Here is a 24,943-nt window from a genome sequence, read left to right as displayed (position 1 = left end):
AATGCCGAAGATGTTCTGAAATCATCTGCTGCAGGAGTTCCTTGCATAATTACTGAAGAAATCTAGAAGGTGAATACACACACAGAAATTCTGAAAACATCACTTCACGTAAATATTAAAACGCTTAAATTTCCATTTACTTTGATTCGATTTTACATAAAAGAATCTCTTGCGCGCAAAATTGTAAGCAAGCTCCATACTGCAGACAACCTGTAATTTTACAATCCGATGGAGAATTGTGTTGAAAGCGATGGAGGTCAATTTGTTACAGCGAACTCGATGTAACAATTTTGAACTGTGTACCTGCATAGATAATGGAAGTCCAAAAAATCGATGAAAATCGAGAAAAAAAAGTAGAATGATTTGCCGAAGACATTTCCAAAAAAAATTGAGATGAAGTTCCCAGAGTCAATGTCGAATGAATTACCAAAGGCTTCACTAAAAGAATTCCCGAAGGAATTGCCAGAAAAGTATTTGGAGAATTTTAAAAAGCAAATATCAATAGAATTGTTGACATTAACAAAACATACTAAAAAATTTACGAAGGTACTTCCGAGAAAACATTTCAAAAGATTTGCCAATGGAATAAAAAAAAGCCAAATAAACTCCCAGTGGAGCTCCAAAGTAATTTCCGATGACTTTTTTAAAAAATGCGTAAAAAGTGTTTAGTATCAAATTCCAGACATATTACCAAATAAGTTCTCAAAGAAATTGTCGAAGAAATTTGCCAGAGATTAAAAAAAAAGTCCTAATTAAAATAAATTGCACAACAATTTTCAAATAAATTACCCGGGAATATTCCCTGAGGAATTACCGAAACAATGTTTTGCCGAAAACACAAATTGCTCTGAAAATGTATTCCTAATCAATGTATTCAATCCACAAAAGAAAGGGGTTGTGATGATTGTAAAGTTCAAACTGAAAATAGAAATTCCATGTATGATTACGTATAATGTTATCAAGTTCTCAAACCTCACATGACGGGGAGAGTGTTTATTCAGTACAACGGTTCGTATTAAAAAAAAAACTGTTCTTTAAAATATAGTGCGTTTAAAGTTGTGTGCTAATTTGTCCCGCGACGCAGTATATCATTGTACTAAGAAGTTGAAGGTGGATCGGTATTTTTTTACAAATAAAAAGCAAAACAACCTGGAAGCTACTGAAACTGGCACCCCCCAGGCACCCCCTAGGAAAAAATCCTAGATACGCCAATGCCATTATGGCAGCCATATTTGTATCATCTGATGTTTCCCCTTAACAACTGTGTAAGTGTTCGAAGAACACTAAGTTGAAGCGAAGTCCAAGTCCAAGTGGGGACATAGAGTCATAAAGAAGAAAAAGAATTTGTCAACATAAATACGCCAGTTAAGAACGAAAACATCCAACCATGTTCTGTCTAATACTTATGACACACATGTGATACAAGAATCACTGTACAATTGCGATTGAAATGAATGCCATACTGAAAATTCTCTCCGTTCAAGTTAGTCTTGTTATAATTTTCTTGACACTGCGTACCGTTGTACAGGAATCACACTCGTATCACATGTCTGTCCGGGGTATAAAAGAGGAATAAAACTGTGCTTACAGTCCAACATCCAAATTTTTAAAAAGCTAGTGTGTATTTCAAAATCCATCCGAAACATAAGCTTTCCCAGCAACGCTCAAACTGGAATCATTCGCCGCAATTAAATTTCAAGAGCTTATCTGAAGAGGAATTTAAAATTTAGCAATAAATAGCTTTTTCCCAATAACAGGAACAGAAGCTCCACTATCGACTTCCGTCTGCAATATTTTCCCCTCAACAGTTAGCTCTAGTAAATATGGACTGCTTATTTGGTTAATTGTTGAAATACATATGCATACATTCTTACTCGCCTCGATCCGAATCAACGATTTTGTCCTTCCAGGTCATCCGATTCATCATGTTGCGTAACTTGTTTTCTATGCTCGGGCCAGGTTGCTCCAGGTCCTTCTTGAAATGCTTCAAGTGGAAACACTTCCTCTTCACATGTCCTCGCACATCATAGTATTCGCACACTCGTTGGTCGATTCTCTACTGCTGGTTGTTCCTCAGTTCCGCTGGATCCTGCTGCATCCTGATATTGGCTATGCTGTTCCTGGAACTTGCTCCTCAAACGCCGAAAATCTCATACACCGCTAATTCCAGAAGAGAAAAAACTCGCTTTGTTCTCCGTTGTTCACAATTGCTCTGCACTGAACAGAAACAGAAAAAGAAACACCCATAAGTTTACTGAATAAGTTTTCACAAAGAAAAATAATGTGGGTATTATTGAACTCCTTTCAGTAAAACAAAAGAACTCACTGAGCGTCGGTTTATGCAACAAAATGGCGTTTGCCTAGCACAAAACAACAATTGGTCGTAAAAAAAAATTTTTGTTTCTTACCTCCACCAAAACTCGTCGGAAATTCATCCACTACGGCAGAAATCCGACCAAACTTTAATTTTCGCTTTCTTTTCTAGTCCATTTACTGTAGCCGATCGAAGCACCGCCACCGGAATCGAAAGGGTTGCGGTCACCTTGAAGGTCAAACGTCCGACCGTCGAAAATGAAAGATTCGGTCACTGCGAAGTAACTGCTTCACAGAAACTTCACTATCCGATTGATGCACTTCACTGTTTTCTTCACTATTTTCCTCGTCGCCAACTGTAATGTTCGTGTTCTATTCTTCAAAACACGGGAAGATGATTATATTATACGTTGCAAGAAAATCTAGCGCGAAAATGGTGCAAAATCGCTAATAGGGTATTTGTACCTATCTTCGTCTCATTAAGATAGCCCGAACGACAAATGTGCACATAACTCTTTAATGAATCACCTTGCAATCAAAAAGTGACACTAAATAATCTTATTTACTTACGATTGATCGATCCCAGGCACTCGCAACTATGCTACTATTCTATTATTCACTAAATTATTCGATTAAATCACGACTATTTTGCACCCATTTCCATCTCACTGAATAAATTTTCATCCTACCGATGTACCCTTATTCATCCTACTGGAAGTTTTATACAGTCTTCTGTCCCGATATCTGCTGGCAACCAATTGTTTACATCTGTTGACCAGTGCGTTCTTAACTTATTCATAAAAACTATCAACAAATTTCAAATTCAAATCACTCACTTCACTAGGCAAAAAGATCTATGATTTTGGAACCGCACCAAAGAAAAGTAAACAACACACATATACAGTTACACAGCACAGGGAAATTTTATTAAAAGGGCCAAAGACGTTCGTGCGTTAGCGATCGAATATATTGCCGCTTTACCACCAAATCGCGTGCGCAAGCATCCGCGATGCCGAGTTTTTATTTTCGAAATGAAAGGCAACTCCAACGGAAGCTAACGATCCCTCCGCATCTGGTGGCAGGAATGAGAAACCTATGAAAAGAGGGGCTCCGCCAAAATTTGCCATTGCGCAGCATAGGCAAACTGCACTTTTTTCACTTTTTCATATCGAATTCCGCATCGTAGAGAAACAAACGAGCACTTTTTGAAAAGAAAATCTAATTCTCTTTCAGATGCGCTTAGATCCGGTAGGTACTTACGAACAACTTATGTGATTAATTTTAGGAGCTCTTGCTATGCCTCCGGCGGGCAATCTTCCGGATTTTTTGTTAGCTGGTCAATCCGGTGTCTGTCGCCGTGGGCATCGAGATTGATGATAATAGAAGCCATTACCAATGGAAAATAGCAACCACCAAGGCAAAATATGAGTTAATTTTGAAAGAAAAATTGAATGTTTGATGTAAACAAACGATTTTCACCTTATCTCACTTAGCGCCTCTACAATTGGGGGTCATCTGAATTCACCTATTTGATTGTGATATTGTAATGTTTAAATTTTGTACTTTAGTATAAGGGAACGTTCAAAAATTACGTCCAACATTTGAGGGGGTTCTAGAAAAGTGTGACAGTACGTATATTAGGTACAGTAGACGTTCGGTCGGTGCAAACGGTTTAACTGCAATGCTTTCTAACTGCAAGTCCGGTAAGTGCAACAAATTTGCAGTTATCGCACCGCCAAACTTCAAAATGGTGCGCCATGTTAGCCCTAATGAACAGTCGAATGAATTTTTCGTTCATTTTACGTCAATTGACGGCTTGTTGACACTGTCAGGCGTTGCAGTTATCGAATTTTCGTTCGCTAAGTGAAACGTAAACATGTTGCAGTTATCGAACGTCTACTGTATAGGAAAATAGCGTGACAGAGGGGGGGTGGGGGGTCTAGAAATCCTAAAAAATTATGGACGTAATATTTGAATCTTCCCTAACAAATGATTATTGTACAGCGGCTGCAAGTTAGTTCTATAATGATAAAAAAACGATCAAGTCTGTAAGGGCCATTAGACTGTTTGTCATAATGACAAATATTTGCCATTGTAGCCCGATATTCATTTAAGGTTGCTATGATTCACATTGTGTTGGTCATTTGTTGGGCTTGTTTGGCCAAAATATTTGTCACGTCTAATGGGACCTTGACTACATGTCAATGGTTGCTCCTCCGTGATTGATCTGAACTGGTACCAATTGCACTGAGATCCAAATGAATAAGGGCTGGGACACTCCACTTATTTTCAAAGTGCAATTTAAGTAGCTCATACATTTTTGATCAATAACGGCGCCGGCCAAGTCCTTATCCACTTATCCGCGAGCGGTAATGGCGGCGGCGGGCAAATCCAACCGGTTCGGATTTTGACGTTTCTTGGGGGAAAGTCAAAACAGTTTCATTCTCCTCCTCACCCCTTCACCCACCGTTTGGTGGCGCCAAACGTTTGCGATCCCCAAGAAACGTCAAAATTCGAATCGGTTATTTGTGCCCGCCGCCGCCATTACCGCTCGCGGATAACTGGATAGTCATTTGGGAAGGGAAAGGAATGTAAGAGTGTGTTGGTTGTTGCTATTAAAGACCGAGAGCACCTCTGCGTCCCCACAACCAGCACGGACTGGGTTAGACGGAAAGAATGGGAGATCTGGTAGTCACCGTTGGGTCGGTGATGCGATCCATGGATAGGGGATATTTTATAGTGTTCCTAAGGTGATAGATTGTGTGGTGATTACTATGAAAGTCAATTACAGTTCGCTTTAGTTGCATAACTTGTAGGCTGTGGAAGTTTGAAGGAAGGGAGACGACTTTTTCAATTCGTTTCTGGTTCTAGCGATGACTATGAACATATGAATATACATGAGTTGTACAGGGGGTGGCCAAAATATTTGGGATAGGTAACTTTTTTTTCTCTCACAAAAAGTTCAACAGGCTGTAACTTTTCATTGAGTGCATCACAAATTCTCAAATTTTGACTGTTTGTCTGACTATTATATGTGCATCATTGGTACAAATTTGGGCTGGATTGATTAATCTTTCGCGAAGCTAGAACCGCTTTCGTAAAACACTATTTTTTAGGCAACCAATTTTTGAACCGTCATATCTCGGAAACCAGTGAACCGAATCGAATGAAATTTTGAACGGCACTTACTCATATTTTTATAAAAAAAAGTTCAACTGATCTTAGCGTGCACAACAGCGTCTGATCCCCATGTTAGGGACGTCTGTTCTCCAGGATGAGCGACTCACAACAGCGTCTGATCCCCATGTAAGGGGCGGCTGATCAACGTCCGAGTGCCAGGGAAGGACTCTAAGCTCATCTGTGCGCTATGGTCCTCCGGAAAGTAGGGGGTTGGTGTCAGGACCCACGGCCCAGCCGTAAAAAAACATTGTAACCGAAAATCAGTAACAGAATAATACGATCCGATACCAACGGCAACGACCCCAGCGAACAAAAAGGACTTGCGATTGGAAACTCGGTACGTGGAACTGCCGATCTCTCAACTTCATTGGGAGCACCCGTAGACTTTTCGATCTACTGAAAGACCGCAGGCGAACGTTTAGATGTAATCATCTATAGTGGTTTCGCAGCGCGGCGTCACGAACACTAATGCAAATCTACTGGTTGAAAATATGCCCATTTGATTTTGCCGGGATCAGCTGATTTTTGTTTACTACTTTCAACCAGTAACTCAGGTAGTGTTCGTGTAATGCAACGTGTACGTACACGCAACACCACTAAAAGCAGAAACCACTATGTACCAGAGATGCGGCAACACACGTGAGCTGGGAACATCTTTTATCGTGATGTGCGACATGCAGAGGTGCGTGATCGGTTGGTGGCCGATCGACGAAAGAATGTGCAGGTTGTGGATCAAGGGCCGATTCTTCAACTTCAGCATAATAAACGTGCACAGCCCTCACTCCGGGTCTCCAGTTAGCCTAGTGGTTAAGGCTATGGATCGCCAATCCGGAGACGGCGGGTTCGATTCCCGTTCCGGTCGAGAAAATTTTCTCGACTCCCTGGGCATAGTGTATCATTGTGCTTGCCTCACAAGCTCACAAGCAGGGCCGGATCTAAGGGGGGCCGAGCCCGGGCCCCCACATTTTAAGGGCCCCCACAAAAATCTTTTTTGGTTGCTAACATTAGCTTTATTTTTCATATTGCACAAGTACTGTTCGAAAATAAGGAAAAACATTTTTGGTCATCTCTCCGAGGGGCCTCCACATCCGCTCGGGCCCCGGGCCCCCACAAACCTTAATCCGGGCCTGCTCACAAGGTACAAAATTCATGCAATGGCAGGCAAAGAAAGCCCTCCATTTTAATAACTGTGGAAGTGCTCAAAGAACACTAAGTTGGAGAGAGGCAGGCCAAGTTCCAGTGAGAACGTAGAGCCATACACAAGAAGAAGAAGCCCTCACTCCGGAAGCACTAATGATGACAAAGCAGCATTTTACGCGCAACTCGAACGCGAGTATGATCGCTGCCCAAGCCACTACGTCATGATCATCATAGGTGACCTAAACCCTCAGGTAGGCCAGGAGGAGGAATTTAGACGAACGCACGATTGAAAGTTCAGCGCCCACCAGCAAACGAACGAAAACAACTTACAACTCATTGATTTCGTTGCCTTTAAAACATGGTCATACGTAGCGCCTTTATCCAACACAGCCTCCCTTATCGTTACACCTGGAGATCATCACAGCAGACGGAATCGCAAATCGACCACGTTCTGATTGACGGACGGCACTTCTCCTACATTATCGACGTCAGGACCTATAGTGGCGCCAACATCGACTCCGACAACTATCTGGCGATGGTCAAACTGCACCCAAAACTTTCCGTCATCAATAGGGTACGGTACCGGCGACCGCCACGGTACAACCTTGAACGACTGAAGCAACCGGATGTCGCCCCAGCATAAGGGCAGAATCTCGAGGCACCGTTCCCAGACGAGGGCGAGTTCGATGTGGCCCCTCTAGAGGACTACTGGAGTACAATAAAAGCAGCCATCAACAACGCAGCCGAGAGCACCATCGGGTACGTGGAAAGAAGTTGACGAAACGAATGGTTCGACGAGGAGTGTAGAGCGATTTTGGAAGAGAAGAACGCAGCACGGGCGGTAATGCTGCAGCAAGGAACCCGCAGAACGTGAAACGTTACAAACAGAAGCGGAAGCAGCAGATCCGTCTATTCCGGGAAAAAAGCGCCGCCTTGAACAAGCGGAGTGCGAAGAAATCGAACTGCTGTGCTGTTTCCATGAAACACGGAAGTTCTACGAGAACCTCAACGCATCCCGCAACGGGTGAAATTCGAAGGCGCATCATCAGCGGAAGTCGTGCCTACTATGGGCTCTAAAAAAAGCTGCGGTCAAAAAAGATTCACCCACGCACCAAATGCACCATGTACAAGACGTTGATAAGATCGGTGGTCCTCTACGGACACGAGACATGAACCATGCTAACCTGCCCCATACAAACCATGGAGGACCTGCAAGCACTCGGAGTTTTTGGGCGTCGCGTGCTAAGGACGATCTTAGGCGATGTGCAGGAGAATGGTGTGTGGCGGACAAGGATGAATCACGAGCTCGCTGCATTTTATGGCAAACCCAGCATTCAGAAGGTGGCCTGTCCAACACACCTTTTTTTTGTCTGTATTAACGAGATTTTTAACCCTAGGCTAGTTCATCTCGGGACCCACGTTTTACTTCCCTTCCGAAGGAAGAACCCACATTTTGTGAGTATGTCGGGAGTGGGATTCGATCCCAGGTGCTCGGCGTGATAGTTAAGTGTGTTGCCGCAGCTCTGGTAGATGGTATGATTACCTCTAAACGTTCGCACCATGGATCCTGTCCAACACACCTCCTGCAGCGCTACAATGCCGAACCCGCGGTCTTTTAGTAGATCGGCGAGTATGCGGGTGCTCCCTATGAAGTTGAGAGATCGGCAGTTCCACGTACCGAGTTTCTAATCGCAAGTCCTTTTTGTTCGCTGGGGTCGTTGCCGTTGGTCTCGGTTCGTATTATTCTTTTTCTGATTTTCCGTTACAATGGGTTTTTACAGCTGGCTCATAAGGCCGGACACCAACCCCCTACTTTCCGGAGGACCATAGTGCACAGTTGAGCTTAGAGTCCTTCCCTGGCACTCGGACGTTGATCAGCCGCCCCTAACATGGGGATCAGACGCTGTTGTGAGCCGCTCCTCCTGGAGAACACCCGATCTTCCCTAAGGTTGCTCGTAGTTTCCAGCCGGTACCACGCGGAGGTAGGGATATGAGTTGCTGAGCAGAGGCTAGTGGATAACAATGGGATCTGACTTGCGCAACATACCCACTGGTATGGCCTTTACCGTGCCAACATTCTAGACTTATCATATTATTATTCTTGAGTGATGTAGAAATGCGCTGCCTCGCTACATCACAACTGAAGTGAACAGCAAACCATTATGAAATACTTACCATTCCACACAAATATTTGCACATTGATAAGTAGGTAGTTGGCCCCTTAATTATCTATGGTCATGGAGATTTACATGAATTAAACGATGCTAAAGATATTCTGTCTGGAAAATTTTATTGTAAAAAACTACCTCATAATAATCTTATAAACGTAGCATCAACCGCACTTTTTGAATTTTAGATAATCAACAAATTACACCGCTTTTTAGAAGCAGTCTTTTCAATCGTTTTCTTCTTAGATTCTTTTTCTCTCTTTTTCTTTGCATTTTGTTTCGGCTTATCACGGTTGATTCCTGTAGCTGTCTTCTCCTTAATTTTCTTTAAGTTTTCCTTCTGTTCAGCCCGTGCTTTTGCTGCAGCTTCCTTGTTTAGTTTATTCTCCTTCCGCTTTACTGCTCTTTCTTGTTTCTGTTTTGCGGCTATTGCTTTGCTAAGCTCCTGCTGACGGAGTTCCTGCAATCTTTCCCCGGCTGTTAGTATAGCATACGATTTTTGTTTATAATTTCTATGCTTTGGATTGCGTTTGGGGGTAGGTGGTGCTTTAAAAAAGTTACAGGCACTTATTGGCGGCACTTCTGATGTCGCGAAGTCCGGAAATTGTGAAGCAGGTAGTGCATCTACAAAAAAATGGAAGTTTATTATTATAACAAAATCAACATAACAAAAAACTGATAAAACAGATGTTACAGAGGTTTACAAAATGTGTAATTCGCGATGATACCATTTTTTTGGTAAACATTTTTTTTTGCAAAAAGGAAAATTATATCCACATGCAGCTATTATTTTGGTTCATTTCATCGGATTTATGTTTTTCCTCTTTTTGGTGTAACGTCCTAACATGGATAACAAATGCTCCACAACTTAGTGTTTTATGAGAACTTCTACAGTTATTAACTGAGAGCTTCTGCCAATGACCATTTTGCATGCGTATTTCGTGTGACATTCGTGCCTGTACTTTATGTCCAAGGATGTAAAGGAAATTTCCTTTACGACAAGATCGATCGGGAATCGAACTCGTCATCTTCAGCATGGTTTTGCTGAATAACAGTGTGCTTACCACATCGGTCATATGGACGCATTTTAAATTAATTTTCATTTTCATTTTGCAGCATTTGGCGGGGCTATGAGAGCGCAAGTCAGTCCGAAAAAGGGTTAAAGGCTGAATAGTATTTGCTGACCACATAAACGCCGTGGGATAGAAAAAGGGTGTTTTGGTGTTGGGTCAGGGAGTTGGTACAGACTTGGCAACATCAGGTCTATTGATGCTGATGGCGTGTCCTGCAATGTTAAGCATTTTAAAGAATATATAACAACATTTTTGAAAAAGGCCGTGATAAAATCGGAACAATACTGTAAAAGATATGAGGTTTTATGACGGTTCTCAAAACCTCTACTAGACCAATGAGCCATAAAAATGTTACTTGGGTATGTATTTCTCCAAAAAGCTAAGAAAGTTTTTTTTTCAATTAGCCGAGTGTTTCGGATCACGAAACCGAAGTATAGACCGAATTAAAGGCTCAATAATAAATCACATACTTTCCATAATAAAAAAAAAATCATCTTCAAAACGACAAGCACGTCACAGAAAAAAAGTGCGTCCGATTGTTTTTTTTTTTTTTCAGTTATGACAAACGGACATTTCTATCCTCTCCGACTGGCCAGCTACTCTGGAGAAAAATGCTCCTTCAGGTTCGGAAAATAGACTTCCTCTCAATTAAGCCTTTAATCGAACTGTCCGCGTGGTCTTGTAGTGCGCCTATTAGATACGAATCAGTCATTGCCATACTGGTACCAAATGCTAGACATGACCCCATGCATATCATTTGCATATGTAAAAGCTATGCTGATGTGACTTTCCTATTGGCTTTCAAGGGCAAAACAAAACATACTGTTACTCATCTTTGTTTCGGTAGCGCAACTACCGAACTGATGATGTTTACCTTTTTTACATACCTATCAACATAATCTGTTGGGGGAATTATTTTATTTTTCCTACTTACAACCCACATCCGACAATTTTTTTAAGTGGGAATGGTAGAACTTTCAATTCCCTCGGTCGCACGTACATTAGTTTTGCATTTTGTTCCACCATTTCCGTGAAAAATGAGATCCGGCTTGTGCAAGTGAGGAGTTGAGGTTAGAATTGTAGGATATTCTAGGTTAGATTTGCTATCCACTTCGCCTGAACGATTTTCAGACCCAGAAATATCGTACTTCTAATAAGTTTTCACTGCCGTAAAAAATACTGTTATGCTCAGAATAAACAGTTATACCTTCGGATCAGACTCATTTACTCGTAAATCTCAATCTGACTGTAAAAATAATGAATTTCTTTCCAATGTTTTGAAACCCCGAACGAATTTGACATTGCTTTCGGGAAGCATCATCACGACGACGACAACACTCCCAAGCGGTCGAATCGTCGTTTTGGGGGCGAATTAGGTAATTCTCTCATCTCATGTTTGTCGTCAAAACTTTGAAAATTAAATTTACATAATAAACAATGCATTAAGGGTCATTACCAGTGGCGTCGCGTAACCTCACTTTTTACCTGTGCACCGACCCTAAAACTTGTAATTGCAGGGGATTTATGATCAAAATCAAAATAGAAATTAGTGAAAGCAGCTATTATAGTCATTTTCTAATTATTACAAGCAAATTTGTTCAAACAATTCAAGAATTTATACTTGGTGCACAGGTAAAAAGTGAGGTTACGCGACGCCACTGGTCATTACAAACCTTCAATGGTATTCCCTCGCTCTACCCACATTGTCCATTGAGGGGACTGGGCTTATTATCCACCCTAATTTGTAATATTCTCACCAACTTGTAATTATATCTAGACCAACATGAGAAAAGGGCGGAACAACCATGGCACGCCTCAGCTTCTTTCGTCCCTCGTAGGCGTATTTCAATTTTTTTTCAGCAAACTTATCCCGTTGTCGGATAGAAGGGAATCTGCTCTACCTGTTGCTGGTTAAAGATTAGATGGATAATTGAAAATGCGCCTAGGAGGAACAGGAGAAGCAGAAAATTGAAATGGATGTTACGCCCTTTTTAGATGTTAGTCTAGATATTTTCCTGCATGATCAGTATAACTGCCATTGTTTGCCATTGGTAATACGTTAAGCTATTCCAATCATTAATGCAAAGCACATCGGTGACATGCCTAGAATCAAAACTCCCTGGAAGATATAGCCCAAGCCCAGGGTATGCACGCATTTATATAATCTAAAAATTAATACTTCATGTTAAGTATGGCTTCTTCTTCTTTTTGCAATAAGCAATAACAGTTGGAATGGCCTCAAGTTATTGATAGAAATAGAAACGAATTTAAAAAAAGCGATTGACTTCCAACGAGCGATAGGTAAATTCTAACAGTTTTACCGTAAGGTCGCCACTCACCGCGCATTCAATGAGTTTTCCTTATATTTTATTAGGTCACACATTGATTTACATCATACATGACAATTCATAATATGCGTTTGATACAGTAGACGTTCGCTCCCAACTGCAATGTTTTTTAACTGCAAGTCCGGTAACTGCAACAATTTTGCAGTTATCCCACCGCTATCTGTCAAAAACGAAACGTCAACTGTGTTGTGATATTTTTTGAATGCACTTCAGCTGCAATGCGATGTTTTTGAGTGCAGTTCGGATGCGTCCAACATGAATTGACGGTCGTTTGACGCCTATCAGTCGTTGCAGTTAGCGAATTACATTCGGTAACTGAAACGTAAACATGTTGCACTTATCGAACGTCTACTGTACAATATGTCACTGCTATTACAGTAGACGTTCGATAACTGCAACTTGCTTACGTTTCACTTAGCGAACGAAATTCGATAACTGCAACGCCTGACAGATGTCAACAAGCCAGCAACTAACGTTAAATGAACGTGAAATTTATCCGACTGTTCATTTGGGCTAACATGGCACACAGTTTTGACGTTTGGCGGTGCGATAACTGCAAATTTGTTGCACTTACCGGACTTGCAGTTAAACCGTTTGCACCGACCGAACGTCTACTGTACCTCTGTTTATAAAAATGAGTATCCCCACACCCTTTCTGGGGACCACAGTTTGTCCAAATTTGTAAACCTGTGTTAATATACTAGTACACAGAGTATTAAATATTTGGTCAAAAACAAACCGATACTCAAACATAGTTTGACCCGATCAAACTATTCGAATTTTTATCAGTGCCAAACAGGTGTTTTCTCTCTAGTTCATTCCTTGTCAAATATTTGACCCCGTGTACTCGATACCTTACCTATAACCTCAGAACAGTTCAAAACTTACCACTAAGAGCCACCTCAGTAACAACTGGCGGTATCAATTGTTCACGACATGGTTGCCAACCTGGGCTCCAAGATGCATCACCCTCAAGAAACGATGCAATAAGCTCGAAATCTGGTTCATCGCATAGCTCTTCATCGTTATCCAAAAATAGCACCTGATTATCCGGTACAGCATGTTTTCGCGAGCTTGATTCTTCAGAACTAGGACCAGTGTGATCTACGTAAACCGATTTTTCATTGGTATTTTGATTGTCGTTTTCACTCGAGTTTCCGCTCAAGAGATAATTTGGATCACAAGCAGAATCACCATAACTGTAAACTTCGAGATCATCTAACGGTTTAGTAATAGTTTCTTCGCTGCTCAAACCGGCATCAATTGCGTTAACTGCGACAAGGTCGGTGTCTCGAATTGCATCGTTTGAAAAGGGATGTTCACTCAAAAAGGTCTCATGGTCTAACAAAACGGAAGTCGATTCGGATAAATCACATTCGTTGTCGTAAACAAACGATGGAGCACCAATTTCAGGATCTTCATACTCGTAGTTTTCTACTTCTTTTTCGGTAGTGTTTTGGCCGATACGGAGTATGTCATTATAGACTGTTGACAATATCCTGTCTTCATTCGAGAAACTGCTTTGGTCGCCAAACTTGTAGAGGTTAATCTTTTCCTCCCCAATCATGTTAAGTGCATTCGCAATGGCCGATGAAGGCACGAGGGTCATCAAACTTTCTGCTATGGGCAAGGCCGTAGAGTTTGGTGTGTCCTCAGCTGTATTGAGCTTGCAATGACTAGACGCAATGCATTTGGAATAATCTACGGCATCTGCATTAAACGGGTATAGACCACAGATGCGGAAAGCACTCATGATTGTAGAAGATTTAAACGCGTGTCCCATTGTTTCTTGAAGCAAGGTCCCGAACGTGGGGATGGATAGTTGTTCTGCCATTTTTTCAGTTCTCCAAATTTCGACAACCCGTCCCCAATTGCATTTCAGTGGTCTAAAAATAGACACATCAGCAGGTTGCAGTATCCTGGTAGCATTTGGGTACAGCGCAATTAGAATAATTCCCAACTCTGAACAGACATCTGCTACTTCTAAAGCGGTGTGCGACTTATGTCCGTCTACAAAATACAGAACTGGGAACGCCACGTTTCGTTTCACCAGGCTGGGGTGCAAAACTCTCTTCACATATAATGCAAAATTGTAGGAATTCATCCAGCCTGAATCAGATGTTCCGAGTCCCCAATCTGCGGGGAAAGATTGAGCAATCTCTACGGTCAACCGTTTCAACGGTAATACAACATCCGGTGGAATGACCGTACCGTCCGCCGCAAATGAAAAAAGGACTGTCACGTTTTGTTTTCCGTTTTGAGTTTCCACCCACGGAACATTTTTTGCGCCTTTCGTGGCCAGAACTTTTTTTGGAGATGCGTTCATACAAAATCCTGTTTCATCTCCGTTTAGGATTCGTGATGGATCATCCAAAATATCAGCTAGATTATTTTCTGTTAGATAATTCTCCACGGTGCGGAACCAGCTGCGTATATCCTGCTCGGAGACCTTGGCACTGGCAGAAGAAACTGCTTCTGGTGTTCGTAGAGTAAGTTGAGGATGCCGTCGCATGAATCTTTCAAACCATCTTCGTCCTAAAAATAAATAAAAAATAAAAGTATAATTTTCTATCACTTTTGGAAATTGAATACAGAAAACTACGATATAGGGGAACCAACATATTTTGGACACAGTGTTACGCCAATACATTTTGGACACTTCCATTTGTTTTTACCGTAGGTGTCCAAAAATATTTGCGCGTTGCTATGTCCAACATATGTTGGTTCCCCTAGTTTTTTATTGTCCACATATGAATTCCATTACAGAACTAATACTTTTTTTCAAATTTTATTGGTGCACAAGGGGGACATGGGGCCAAGTCTCCTATATAAGTCCAAGAACTCACATCGTCCTAAGTGCACCATGGCCATTACAGAACTAATAGGTTTTGAACCAAATATTTTAATCTGAAGAAGTAAATGAACGAGGGGTCCATATAGCAACAACTGTAAAGAGTGGGTCGACGTTGTATGGAGAAACTTTAAATTTGATCGTATCAACCCGAAACAAAGGTTTTTCAATCTAAGGTACACCGGGACAAGTTGAAACGGGTGAGGTAAGATGAAACAGCGGGTTAGCATGATGTTTTCTAATGATAATAATCTATTTGGTTGTCATAGCATATAGTTTTTGGTTCAACCATTATTTTAGCGAAGGATAAACTTCCAAATTGTATTGAAATCTATTTCAAAACTTCGCGTTTCATCTTACCCCACCCGTTTCAACTTGCCCCGGTGTACTTTATATTAGCGTCCAAAATAACTGTGCAAAATTTGGCAGCGATTGGTTGCGTCCCCGTATTCCGCATCCGCATTGCGATTGAAATTTGTATGGAAGTTAATATGGGAAAACGCGCTTTTTTGCATTTTACTCATAAGTTGAATACTTTGATCTAATACCGTGTACCGTAACTTATTAGAACGATTGTAAATCTCACATTACTTTTTCATATCCGAATTCTTTGTAAAATATCCGATATATTTGACCTATTGAACATTTAGTTTTAATTGGATAAATTTGTTTAAAATGCGTATTAGTAGCGTGACGTTACAACGCGCTAGAATTCGACGTCCTCTACCACGATACCAACATCTTTAAAAATCTGCTCGGATTTTTATGTTATTCTGAAAGTTTTGGCCGTGAAAAACAGTTAGATTCGCCAATGGACCTCAACATCCTACTAGAGTTAAGGAGGGAGTTATTTGTTCATTATAGTATAAGCTAAGTATGAGACTGAAATAGACATTATAATTTTCGCCAAAATCTGATCCAGACGTATATAACAGAAACCAATCAGCAATGGAATTGTTACTTGGGTAGGACGTGCGCTATTTTCTTGAAAATTCTTAACCCTATGCTTTCCATGGTTGCTCTCTAGAAGTATAAAACTAGAACGATAGGCGCTGTTTCATACCACGATTGTGATTAAGATGTTTAAACAAGTAGCCTTGTTGTTGTAAAGTATCAAGCCGATTGTTTTCATTCGACGAACTGAGAAACGAATTATATCGAATAAGTTATCGTAAGCAAATCGTATTACAGAAGACGTTCGATAACTGCAACATGTTTATGTTTCACTTACCGAATGAAATTCGATAACTGCAACAACTAACAGACGTCAAAGAACTGTCAGTCACTGCAGAATGCAGCCAATGTGCATTCATTCGGAAATCATCGCAATGCAACAAAAGTGCATACGAAAAACATCGCGACACTGTTGACATTTCGTTTTGACAGATAGCGGTGCGATAACTGCACAATTGTTGCACTTAGCGGGCTTGCAATTAAAAAGCATTGCAGTTAAAGCGTTGCACCGAGCGAACGTCTACTGTATGTCCGATCTGCAGGGGCGATTCCCTAACCTCAAATCTACCTGTTCAACGAATGTAAAATCACAGACAAACAGACGTCTCACTCTACTCACTTCCCATTGTTTCCCTTTTTAACGGATTATTTAAATATTCCGTAGTTCGCAAATCGCTCGCTCATGGCGCTCGCATCGTTTTTGCTTCCGTTTGACGTTTGCTCACTATCGCCATCTACTCAGTGGATTTGCGTACCACAGTAAAAAATAGCATTGGGCGATTATGTTTGCGTGACGATGATTTTTTTGCAACTTCTCATCGTAATAGGCTATTTTACCTCACGCAAATCTGACAGGAAAAGGCCTACTTTCCCACACCGAATTAACAGTGCTGTAATGGTTCCATTTTCAATTTGATCCAGATCCTGTATTCTCCGCAAATGCAAGTTTTAAAGTCGTTGAACAGGTAAAAGTGAGGTTACGAGACGCCACTGCCGATCTGGTTGAAGTGTGCATTAACTTTCTTGGCTTCTTCACTCCCACTGATTCTGCGTACAAAAAAAAAACATGTTCATTCCTATAAAAATTAAATGGTTTGTACGGTTGGCTCAGTTTCTTAATTCATCAAATTCAAAAATATGCGTCAATCATGTTATTCATTCATACGTGGATAACCTGATTGCCGTAAATTTTTAAATATTCACACCCATTAATTGGTACAGTGGGCCTGGCTATTTAAATGTATGTGTCATAGCGCTGATATGCTGACACCGACGTTACTCCACCAGAAATTCCCTATAGGGTGGGGAGGGGCAAGATGGGCCGCGGGGCAAGCTGGGTCAGTGCCATTTTCGGGCGCATTACTCATGTTCTGATTATGTTAATAATTTTGTTAGATTACCAGCATGAATATACAAAAGTTTGGGGCATTGATTGAAAAATTATTCACTCTCATTGGAAATAAAAAATAAAATGGTTTTAGCCATTTTTCTTATGCGGTACATTCATATAATCTCCATATAAACGGTTGCGGGGGAAGGTGACCACCTTCAATTTTGAACGTATTTTTGGAGCATTCAAAAGTTATTTATTTTTTATTACAAGACTATCTCATAAATAACTTAAATCAAGCGGAATGAACGCTCAAAATTATAACATAAAATTATGATAATTTTTTAGTGAAAACATCGATTTTCAAGTCGTCTTAGGACCACTCAAATCGTAAAGTTTTTTATATTCCAAATAAATTTATAAAATGGTTACTAGTAGGTCTTGTTTACTCAGCATGGATATGGAGCATATATGAATGCGGAACAAATCTTAAATTTTGACGTTTTTCGTTGAGAAAATGTGAATTACTTAAAAGGTGACCCATCTTGTCCCGCACTTTTTTCACGGCGCCAAATCGATCACTTTTTAAAACTGCTTGCTTAACATCATATTTTGTATTTAATGAACTTTTTATCGACTTTTAGCATAGCTAACTAGTGTATTAAAGAGTAGCGGACGAATACAAACCAATACGATTTGTATTTACAAAGTTATGGGGATCCATCCTTAGGCGACCCTTCTTGCCCCGCCCCACCCTACATTTTATTTGACCCCCCCCCCCCCTTCAAAATGCTAAGATTAAAAAAATGTTTCAAGCGGGGGGGGATGACACAAGAGAAATTGTTGCAGTCTTACACGTACTTAGAAAGTTACCTGGTACATTGTTGCGACTCGTGTTGGGCCTAGGGTGCTGGCGAAGATAGGCGGTGACTTTTAAAATCAATGCTTTCCGGGTTATTGGAAATCCTCGTTTCTCCATATTTTGAATCCATTGCACAATAGTCGATTCTTCGCCTGCAGACAGAATGCAATCCGGTCCTGTTCTGCCTTTATTTTTAAATTGCTCTCCCAATCTGTATTGCATGGTCGCTCGCGGTATGCCGTAGTATTTTTGTACCTTATACATTGTCATAGATCCATTTCGTACGTATTCCAACAAGCACTGCAGCTGCGACTCGCTGTAACTAGACCGTTTGCGAGGAGCTAGCTTTTTTCTTTTAGAAATTCTACCAGTACGTTGTTTGTTGGAGTGGTTCAGATGTTTTTCTTCTACGCTTCCAGATTCAGCTTCAGCATGTTGGGAAGGAGCAAACATGTTTTCTATATCTGCGTTCCACAGTGACGATGTCGTTGATGAACAGGTTGTGACCACCGGCTCCGTTGTGGTGATATCACCTGTTAAACAATCAAAAGTCAAATATTCAAATGTCAAATGTTTATACTTATGTCTGACAATTCTATAATATATATAGTGCATTAGGCAATTGGGTTCTTTAGGGGTATTCAGATTATCTCATAATGGGAATCTCCGTCCAAAAATTAGTCGAAATCTAAAATTTCATCTTGTACCGATTTTTCGAACCCTTTAAGCAGAATACCCTATTGAAATGGGTGTATGAAAAATGTATACCTTTCAATTCCGCCATCTAATGCTTATCCTTTGATAGATACGCGTATTTCGACTACACATTCGACTACCACTTGCAGTTGACTCTTTACACTGAGGAAGACTGCAAGTGGTAGTCGAAATAAGGGTATCTGTCAAAGGATAAGCAATAGAGGGCGGAATTAAAAGGTATAAATTTTTCATACACCCATTTCAATAAAATTTCATCATTTTTAATGCCCGAAAACTATTTTTTGCAACTCGGCACTATAAAATTATATTTTGTACTTGCCGTTTCGGTATGGTAACGGCGGCCTACTTTTCCGCACGATACTAAACAATTGCATTATGGTTCATAATGTAACTCATTTCGGTTGCATTATAAATCATAATACAATTGTTTGATTGACAACCTCAGTTTCCACAGCTAGAACTTGAAAAACTGTGACGGTTATAGCACGGCTTGCTTGATCCAAATTGTGTGTCTAGCACTATGGAGCACGTGGTCGTTCCCATTCAACCACCGCGAAGCACGATAATGTTGATGGGAACGATCATATTCTATAGTGAAAAAATTTCTTTCATTGCAAAAAATGTTGTATGCAACTCGTTGCAAAACTCGATTTTTCCAGCACTCGTCGTATTTATTCAACTCGGCAAGCCTCGTTGGATAAATGTACAACTCGTACAGTAAAGATCATCATTTTGCAACTCGTTACATAAATAACTATTTAAAATGCATTTAAAGTTTGTATGGGGAACATTTTTTGTTCGAGGTGAATTGTCATTTTATCGATTGAACTATCATTCTATCCACGGAAATTGTGCATCCTAGCTTAATCACTCAGATCCTGCTGATCTTAGTCAGCCGCCATTAGATTGCGCCCGTTTGATTTGTACACGGCGGAAGACAGCTCCAACCGGCGGCTGCAAAAACAGTTTTAGGCAAGATGTACACCGTGTACAAATCATACGTGCGCGGTCTGGTGCGATCTGAGGCTGCGCGTTTCGAACGTAGCTTGCTGAGAATCCAAGATAAGCGCGACAATGAAATTGTTATACGCAATAAAATCATCTTATACCTACTCAAGAAAAATGAGCTGTTTCAATTAGGCTGTAGAGAAAAGCAATATTTTATTTACTAAGCAACCCAATTGGTTTTTTAGGGGTATTCGGATTCCGCCCAAAAATTAGTCGAAATCCAAAATTTCATAGTTTTTGGAGTCCGAGAACTATTTTCAAAATGAACTATCACTTTATCGATGGAACTGTCATTCTATCCACGAAAATTAAAACTGTTTTGTAAATTTAACCATCAAAACAAAGGTATTGAAACCCAATAAAATTACGTTATACGAAAAAAAATGAGCTCTTTCGATTAGGCTATAGAAAATAGCAAAGTTTTATTCACTAAACAACCCAATTGCTGTTTGGACAATTTTTTTTCGTCAAAATCATTTTTCATGCAAATATTCATAACTTTTTTATACTTCAATAAGAAACGCTGAAATTTCGATCAATCATAAATTATATATTGAAGCTCTATTGGTAAAATTTGAGCCAGATCGAATTAATTTCCTAAAAGTTATAGAACTTTTAGTAACACTTTGAACAAAATTTCATTACTCTACATCTCGAAGAGTATCGGATACAATATTATCAAAATTTTTTGAGGGAATGCTAACACATAAACACGAAATCTTGGTAGGGCTAAAAGAGGAGGCAAACTATGCCGTTCACAAGAAAAAGGCAGAAGAAGGAATTAAAACGTCATTACACTGTCGTTCTCACCAGGTCCCAACGTACTACTTGTTCATCGACTTCAAGGCGGCATACGACAGCATCTACTGCACAGAACAAGGCACTGTACGGTAAACCCGACATCCTGAATTGGCTAAAGCTGGACGGATACGGTGGGCAGGCCATGTTGCAAGAATGCCGGACAACAACCCGGCAAAGTTGGTGTTTGTTAACCATCCGGTTGGTACAATAAGGCGTGGAGTGCAGAGAGCACGATGGGCGAACCAGGTGGAGCGTGATCTGGCGAGGGTTGGGCGTGACCAACGTTGGAGAGCTACAGCTGCAAATCAAGTATTATGCCGGCAAAATGTTGATTCAGTGTTATCATTAATTTGATGTTGAACTAAATAAATGAAATGAAAACACTGACGTTCTACGCATAACTGTCCCATGTACATAGGGATTTCCATACAACATGGGACAATCGTAGAACGGGAGTCCAGAAGGTCACACCGACGAGCCAACTCCCACGCCTAAGGTAGTCAAGGACGTTATCTAGCAGTTCAAGAGAAATTGGTATTTGAGCTGAATACATCAAGTTGTCTGCATTATTAGCCGATCTGGGAAACCGAACATCTACCGGAGGAGTGAAAGGAAGGTGTCATTTGCTCCATCAACAAGAAAAGTTACAAGTTGGAGTTTGAGAACTTCCGAGCGATCATAATTATGAATTCCATCTACAAAGTGTTATTCTTGATCATCCTCTGTCGTCTTTTACATAAAGGGAATAAGTTTGTGGGAAGTTATCCCACGAGTTATCCTTCTGTTTTGTAAATCATTCAAAAAAGCCTCGAATACCAGCACCACTTGTTCATCGACTTCAAGGCGGCGTACAACAGTAAAGACTGCACAGAGCTATGCAAAATCATTTACAATAAAGGCTTCTCCAGGAGTCCAGGAAGCTCAGTAGACTGATCAAAGCAGTGATTGACGGTGAAAATATTGCGTAAGGGTTTGGCGCGATCTTATAAGTTCGTTCGAATCTCGCCGGACAAATCTACGACAAAATGATGGACTCTCATGCCTACTCTTCAACATCGCCCCGAAAGGGCCGGGCTCAAAGCCAGGAAAAGATTTCCACGAAATCCAGCCGATTTGTCTGTTTTGCAGATGACATGGAATAATATCCTATAATTCCATAATCAGCTAGCATATATGGAACGTTGTCAGAACTGTACTGCCGCTATTCGCATAACAGTCCCATCTTTGCTGCGCTTCCTATTCACATGGGACAGTTGTGCAAATGGGGTTAGTGTACTGTACACCCGCCTGAAACGTGAAGTAGCAAAGTTTGGATTGATTTGATAGTGAAAGAGTCCAACACGAAATACATGCAGGCAGGCGCAACCGCGAACGACAGGGCAAGGTAGCAGTGTTACAATAGACGGACGGACAATATCGCTAGCTGTGTACGAAGGCGCACCATCAGTGAAAGTCGAACCTATGAGTTCCACAAGAAACTGCAGTAGAAAATATATTCAAAAATATCATGTACAAAACGCTGATAAGACCGGTGGTTCTCTACGGACAAGAGACTTGGACTATGCTCGAAGAGGAGATATTGTCGTCGCGGTTGAAACCCGAAGTTTCCCCACGCCCGACAATCAAATTTTCCCAAAATCCACACGTAAAACATAACGTCGGACGTAGTGCGCTGGACAGCGGACCTGGCCCTCTATCCAGCGCACTGTGCCCGATGTACGTCCGACACACGGTTCAGGAGAAACATCGATTTTCGCGTGTCAAAGCTGGAAGAATAAGATGGGCAGGGCATGTTGTCAGAATACCGGTCAACAACCCTGCAAAGCTGGGTTTCGCAAGAGATCCAGATTGTACAAGAATACTTGGAGGGCAGAGTGCAAGGTGGGCGGATCAGGTGAAGAACGATCTGGCAAATATGAGACACGGCCGAAGATGAAGAAATTCAGCCACCAGCCACCAACAATTCAATACTAAATAAATGAATGGAAACCTAGGGAAACTCTGATATTTTCGGCAGTTTTGTTTTTTTTGTCATGACGGTTTTTTTTTTAAATATGTCGAACTCAAATTTGGCCTCAAACATTTCCCAACCAAGTTGAAATTATACGACCAAATTTCAAGCATTTCGGCCGGCAAAATCCTGTAATGACGGAGAGCAAACCTGCTATCTCTGCTGATAATATCCAATCATCTTACCCTCAATGTACCAGTAGTCGCTCGTGTTCCAATATGGATTAAAGGTTCCCTGCAAAAATACAAACTTTTTTCCATGGATATTCACAATATCTGAACCGAATAATATCCGGATGAAAACAATCGTACATATTTATGCCAATAAATATTATTTTCATGACGGTGAGCGGCTATTGGAGCACGAGCAGCTACTGGTACACTGACGGTATTTATTTTCCCATTTGGTATTTACAGTAACTGTTTTGCGGAGAATATTTGAAATCGCTGCACGGCTTCATTCGTGTGAAAATTTACTTACCTCCGGAACAATCATTTATCAAGTGTTCCTTATCCATGTTTAATGCAGCTGGAAAGATGATATTTGCTATATTATATGAGCTTAAATGATTATTTATTGAAAACTTACATTTTTATATTTTCGGACTCATGCACTTTGTTTACACGTCTCAGGTTTACACGTTAACACTAACAGCATATAACGAAGGTTACACGTTTTCACCCCATGGCACCCAAAAATGAGAAAAATTGATGGAGATTTTCATCTGCTCGCATTTATGTAATATTTGAATTTGAATATATTTTTTACAAATCTTGGTGCCTTGAAAATCAAATTAGATTATCATGTAAAATTATGAAAAAATGGTTTTCGAACACAAGAGCAGCTCTTAGTTATTGTTGTTGCAGCTATTGTCTTGGACCGATTTTGTGTAGCACTCACCTATTTAGTTCGTAATACACTAGAGCGTGCAGACCTGTGCAGACGTCACAAATAAGTCATGCTGACAGATGCGTGACATCCGGAGTTATTTCCAATAAGAGCCAATCTATAAAATCAACAATCTGAAAATATTCCCGGAAAGAGTATTGTATTTTCTACGAATAATCAGACTTTCACCTTCACGATGACATTTAAATCGCCCGACAACCGTAAAAAAACTATCATTTCCGACAGCTCCTCGCTGTCCAACCCTAACCCAGGCGAAAATAGCTGGTTTTGTTATGACAACGTAAATAGCAGTTGTGGCGAGAGAACAATGAGGATGGTCAGGGACCAGCTGCTTTTGTTGTGTAAACATGACCAGCTGGTAGTCCGAGAACAATGGGAGAAATGATAAACATTAAAGCCAGGGCCGGATCTAAGGGGGGGCCAGGGGGGCCCGGGCCCCGGGCCCCCACATTTTAGGGGCCCCCACAAAAACTTTTTTGGTTGCTAACATCAGCATTATTTTTCTCATATTGCTCAAGTACTGTTCGAAAATAAGGAAAAACATTTTTGGTCATCTCTCCGAGGGGCCTCCACATTCGCTCGGGCCCCGGGCCCCCACAATCCTTAATCCGGGCCTGATTAAAGCGGTGGGCAAACCCTGTTTTTGACAGCGGATTGCTAAAGAGTGGCAACAGCGAAATCGATAGCGAAATTGGAGAAAGGCGTATTTTATTGCATTGAAGTCCATACACGCAACTAAAAAACCTTAGAGAGGTAATCACCCGGATAAAAACTAACCATAGGGTATTTGGTGAAAACCATTCCTGTACCCTACAGTGTACCAGCTACAATATAGTGTATTGTAATGGAATGGTTCGCTAAAAGCTTTGCACATTGGTAGCTATTATACATTTACATCCGATCTTTATGTAACAATATATTATACTGTTTTTCTTACGTTTGAACCATTCACTATTCCGAAACAATCTTTTTTCGTGCATTTTTAATTTTTTATCTTGTTTTTTATTCAGTTTATGATTTTTTCCGTGCTTTGTTTTGTTGATGTCCGTGACATTTTTGTTGCAAAGGAAATGAAAGAGAAAAAAGTGAATAAGTTGAAACATCTATTTAAAGTCAATATTGTCGCGCTTATCTTTTATTAGAGTCCTGCGGCGGTCGTACGCTCGCAAGGCATACCGCCGCATGACAGTCGCAAGGCAAAAGAAAAGAAAAAGTGATCCCGCCAAAAACAAAAGCACGTGGGTTTCGCGAAGTGACAGATGTTTTTGAATGTATTTG

General features: G+C 40.8%; 1 protein-coding gene across 3 annotated transcripts; it reads right to left on the bottom strand.

The window, feature by feature from the left end:
* Positions 1–8,591: 8,591 nt before the first annotated feature.
* On the bottom strand, positions 8,592–23,958 carry LOC134284219 (uncharacterized). Of its 3 annotated transcripts, XM_062842848.1 has the most exons (5): positions 23,345–23,958; positions 23,237–23,284; positions 18,231–18,752; positions 13,111–14,757; positions 8,592–9,425 (listed from the first exon to the last, which is right to left on the bottom strand). In XM_062842848.1, the coding sequence occupies exons 2-5, from the start codon at positions 23,271–23,273 to the stop codon at positions 8,986–8,988; spliced, it is 2,646 nt and encodes an 881-aa protein (XP_062698832.1). In that variant the 5' UTR covers positions 23,274–23,284; positions 23,345–23,958; the 3' UTR covers positions 8,592–8,985. The 3 variants fall into 3 exon arrangements, with proteins under 3 accessions (XP_062698832.1, XP_062698833.1, XP_062698831.1); XM_062842849.1 differs by lacking the exon at positions 18,231–18,752; XM_062842847.1 differs by lacking the exons at positions 23,237–23,284; positions 23,345–23,958 and having other exon boundaries at positions 18,231–19,100.
* Between the last annotated feature and the right edge of the window lie 985 nt (positions 23,959–24,943).

Source organism: Aedes albopictus, chromosome 3 (genome assembly GCF_035046485.1).
Source record: "Aedes albopictus strain Foshan chromosome 3, AalbF5, whole genome shotgun sequence".
Classification (NCBI taxonomy): Eukaryota; Metazoa; Arthropoda; class Insecta; order Diptera; family Culicidae; genus Aedes; species Aedes albopictus.
This window is presented reverse-complemented; position numbering and strand designations above follow the sequence as displayed.

Coding starts and splice junctions, on each gene's coding strand:
- LOC134284219 (XM_062842847.1), bottom strand. CDS start 18,834: ATGCACTATATATATTATAGAATTGTCAGACATAAGTATAAACATTTG. Junction 14,758..18,230: donor GAGTCGCAACAATGTACCAG/GTAACTTTCTAA, acceptor ATTTATTTTTAG/GACGAAGATGGTTTGAAAGA. Junction 9,426..13,110: donor TACTGAGGTGGCTCTTAGTG/GTAAGTTTTGAA, acceptor ATTTTTTTGTAG/ATGCACTACCTGCTTCACAA.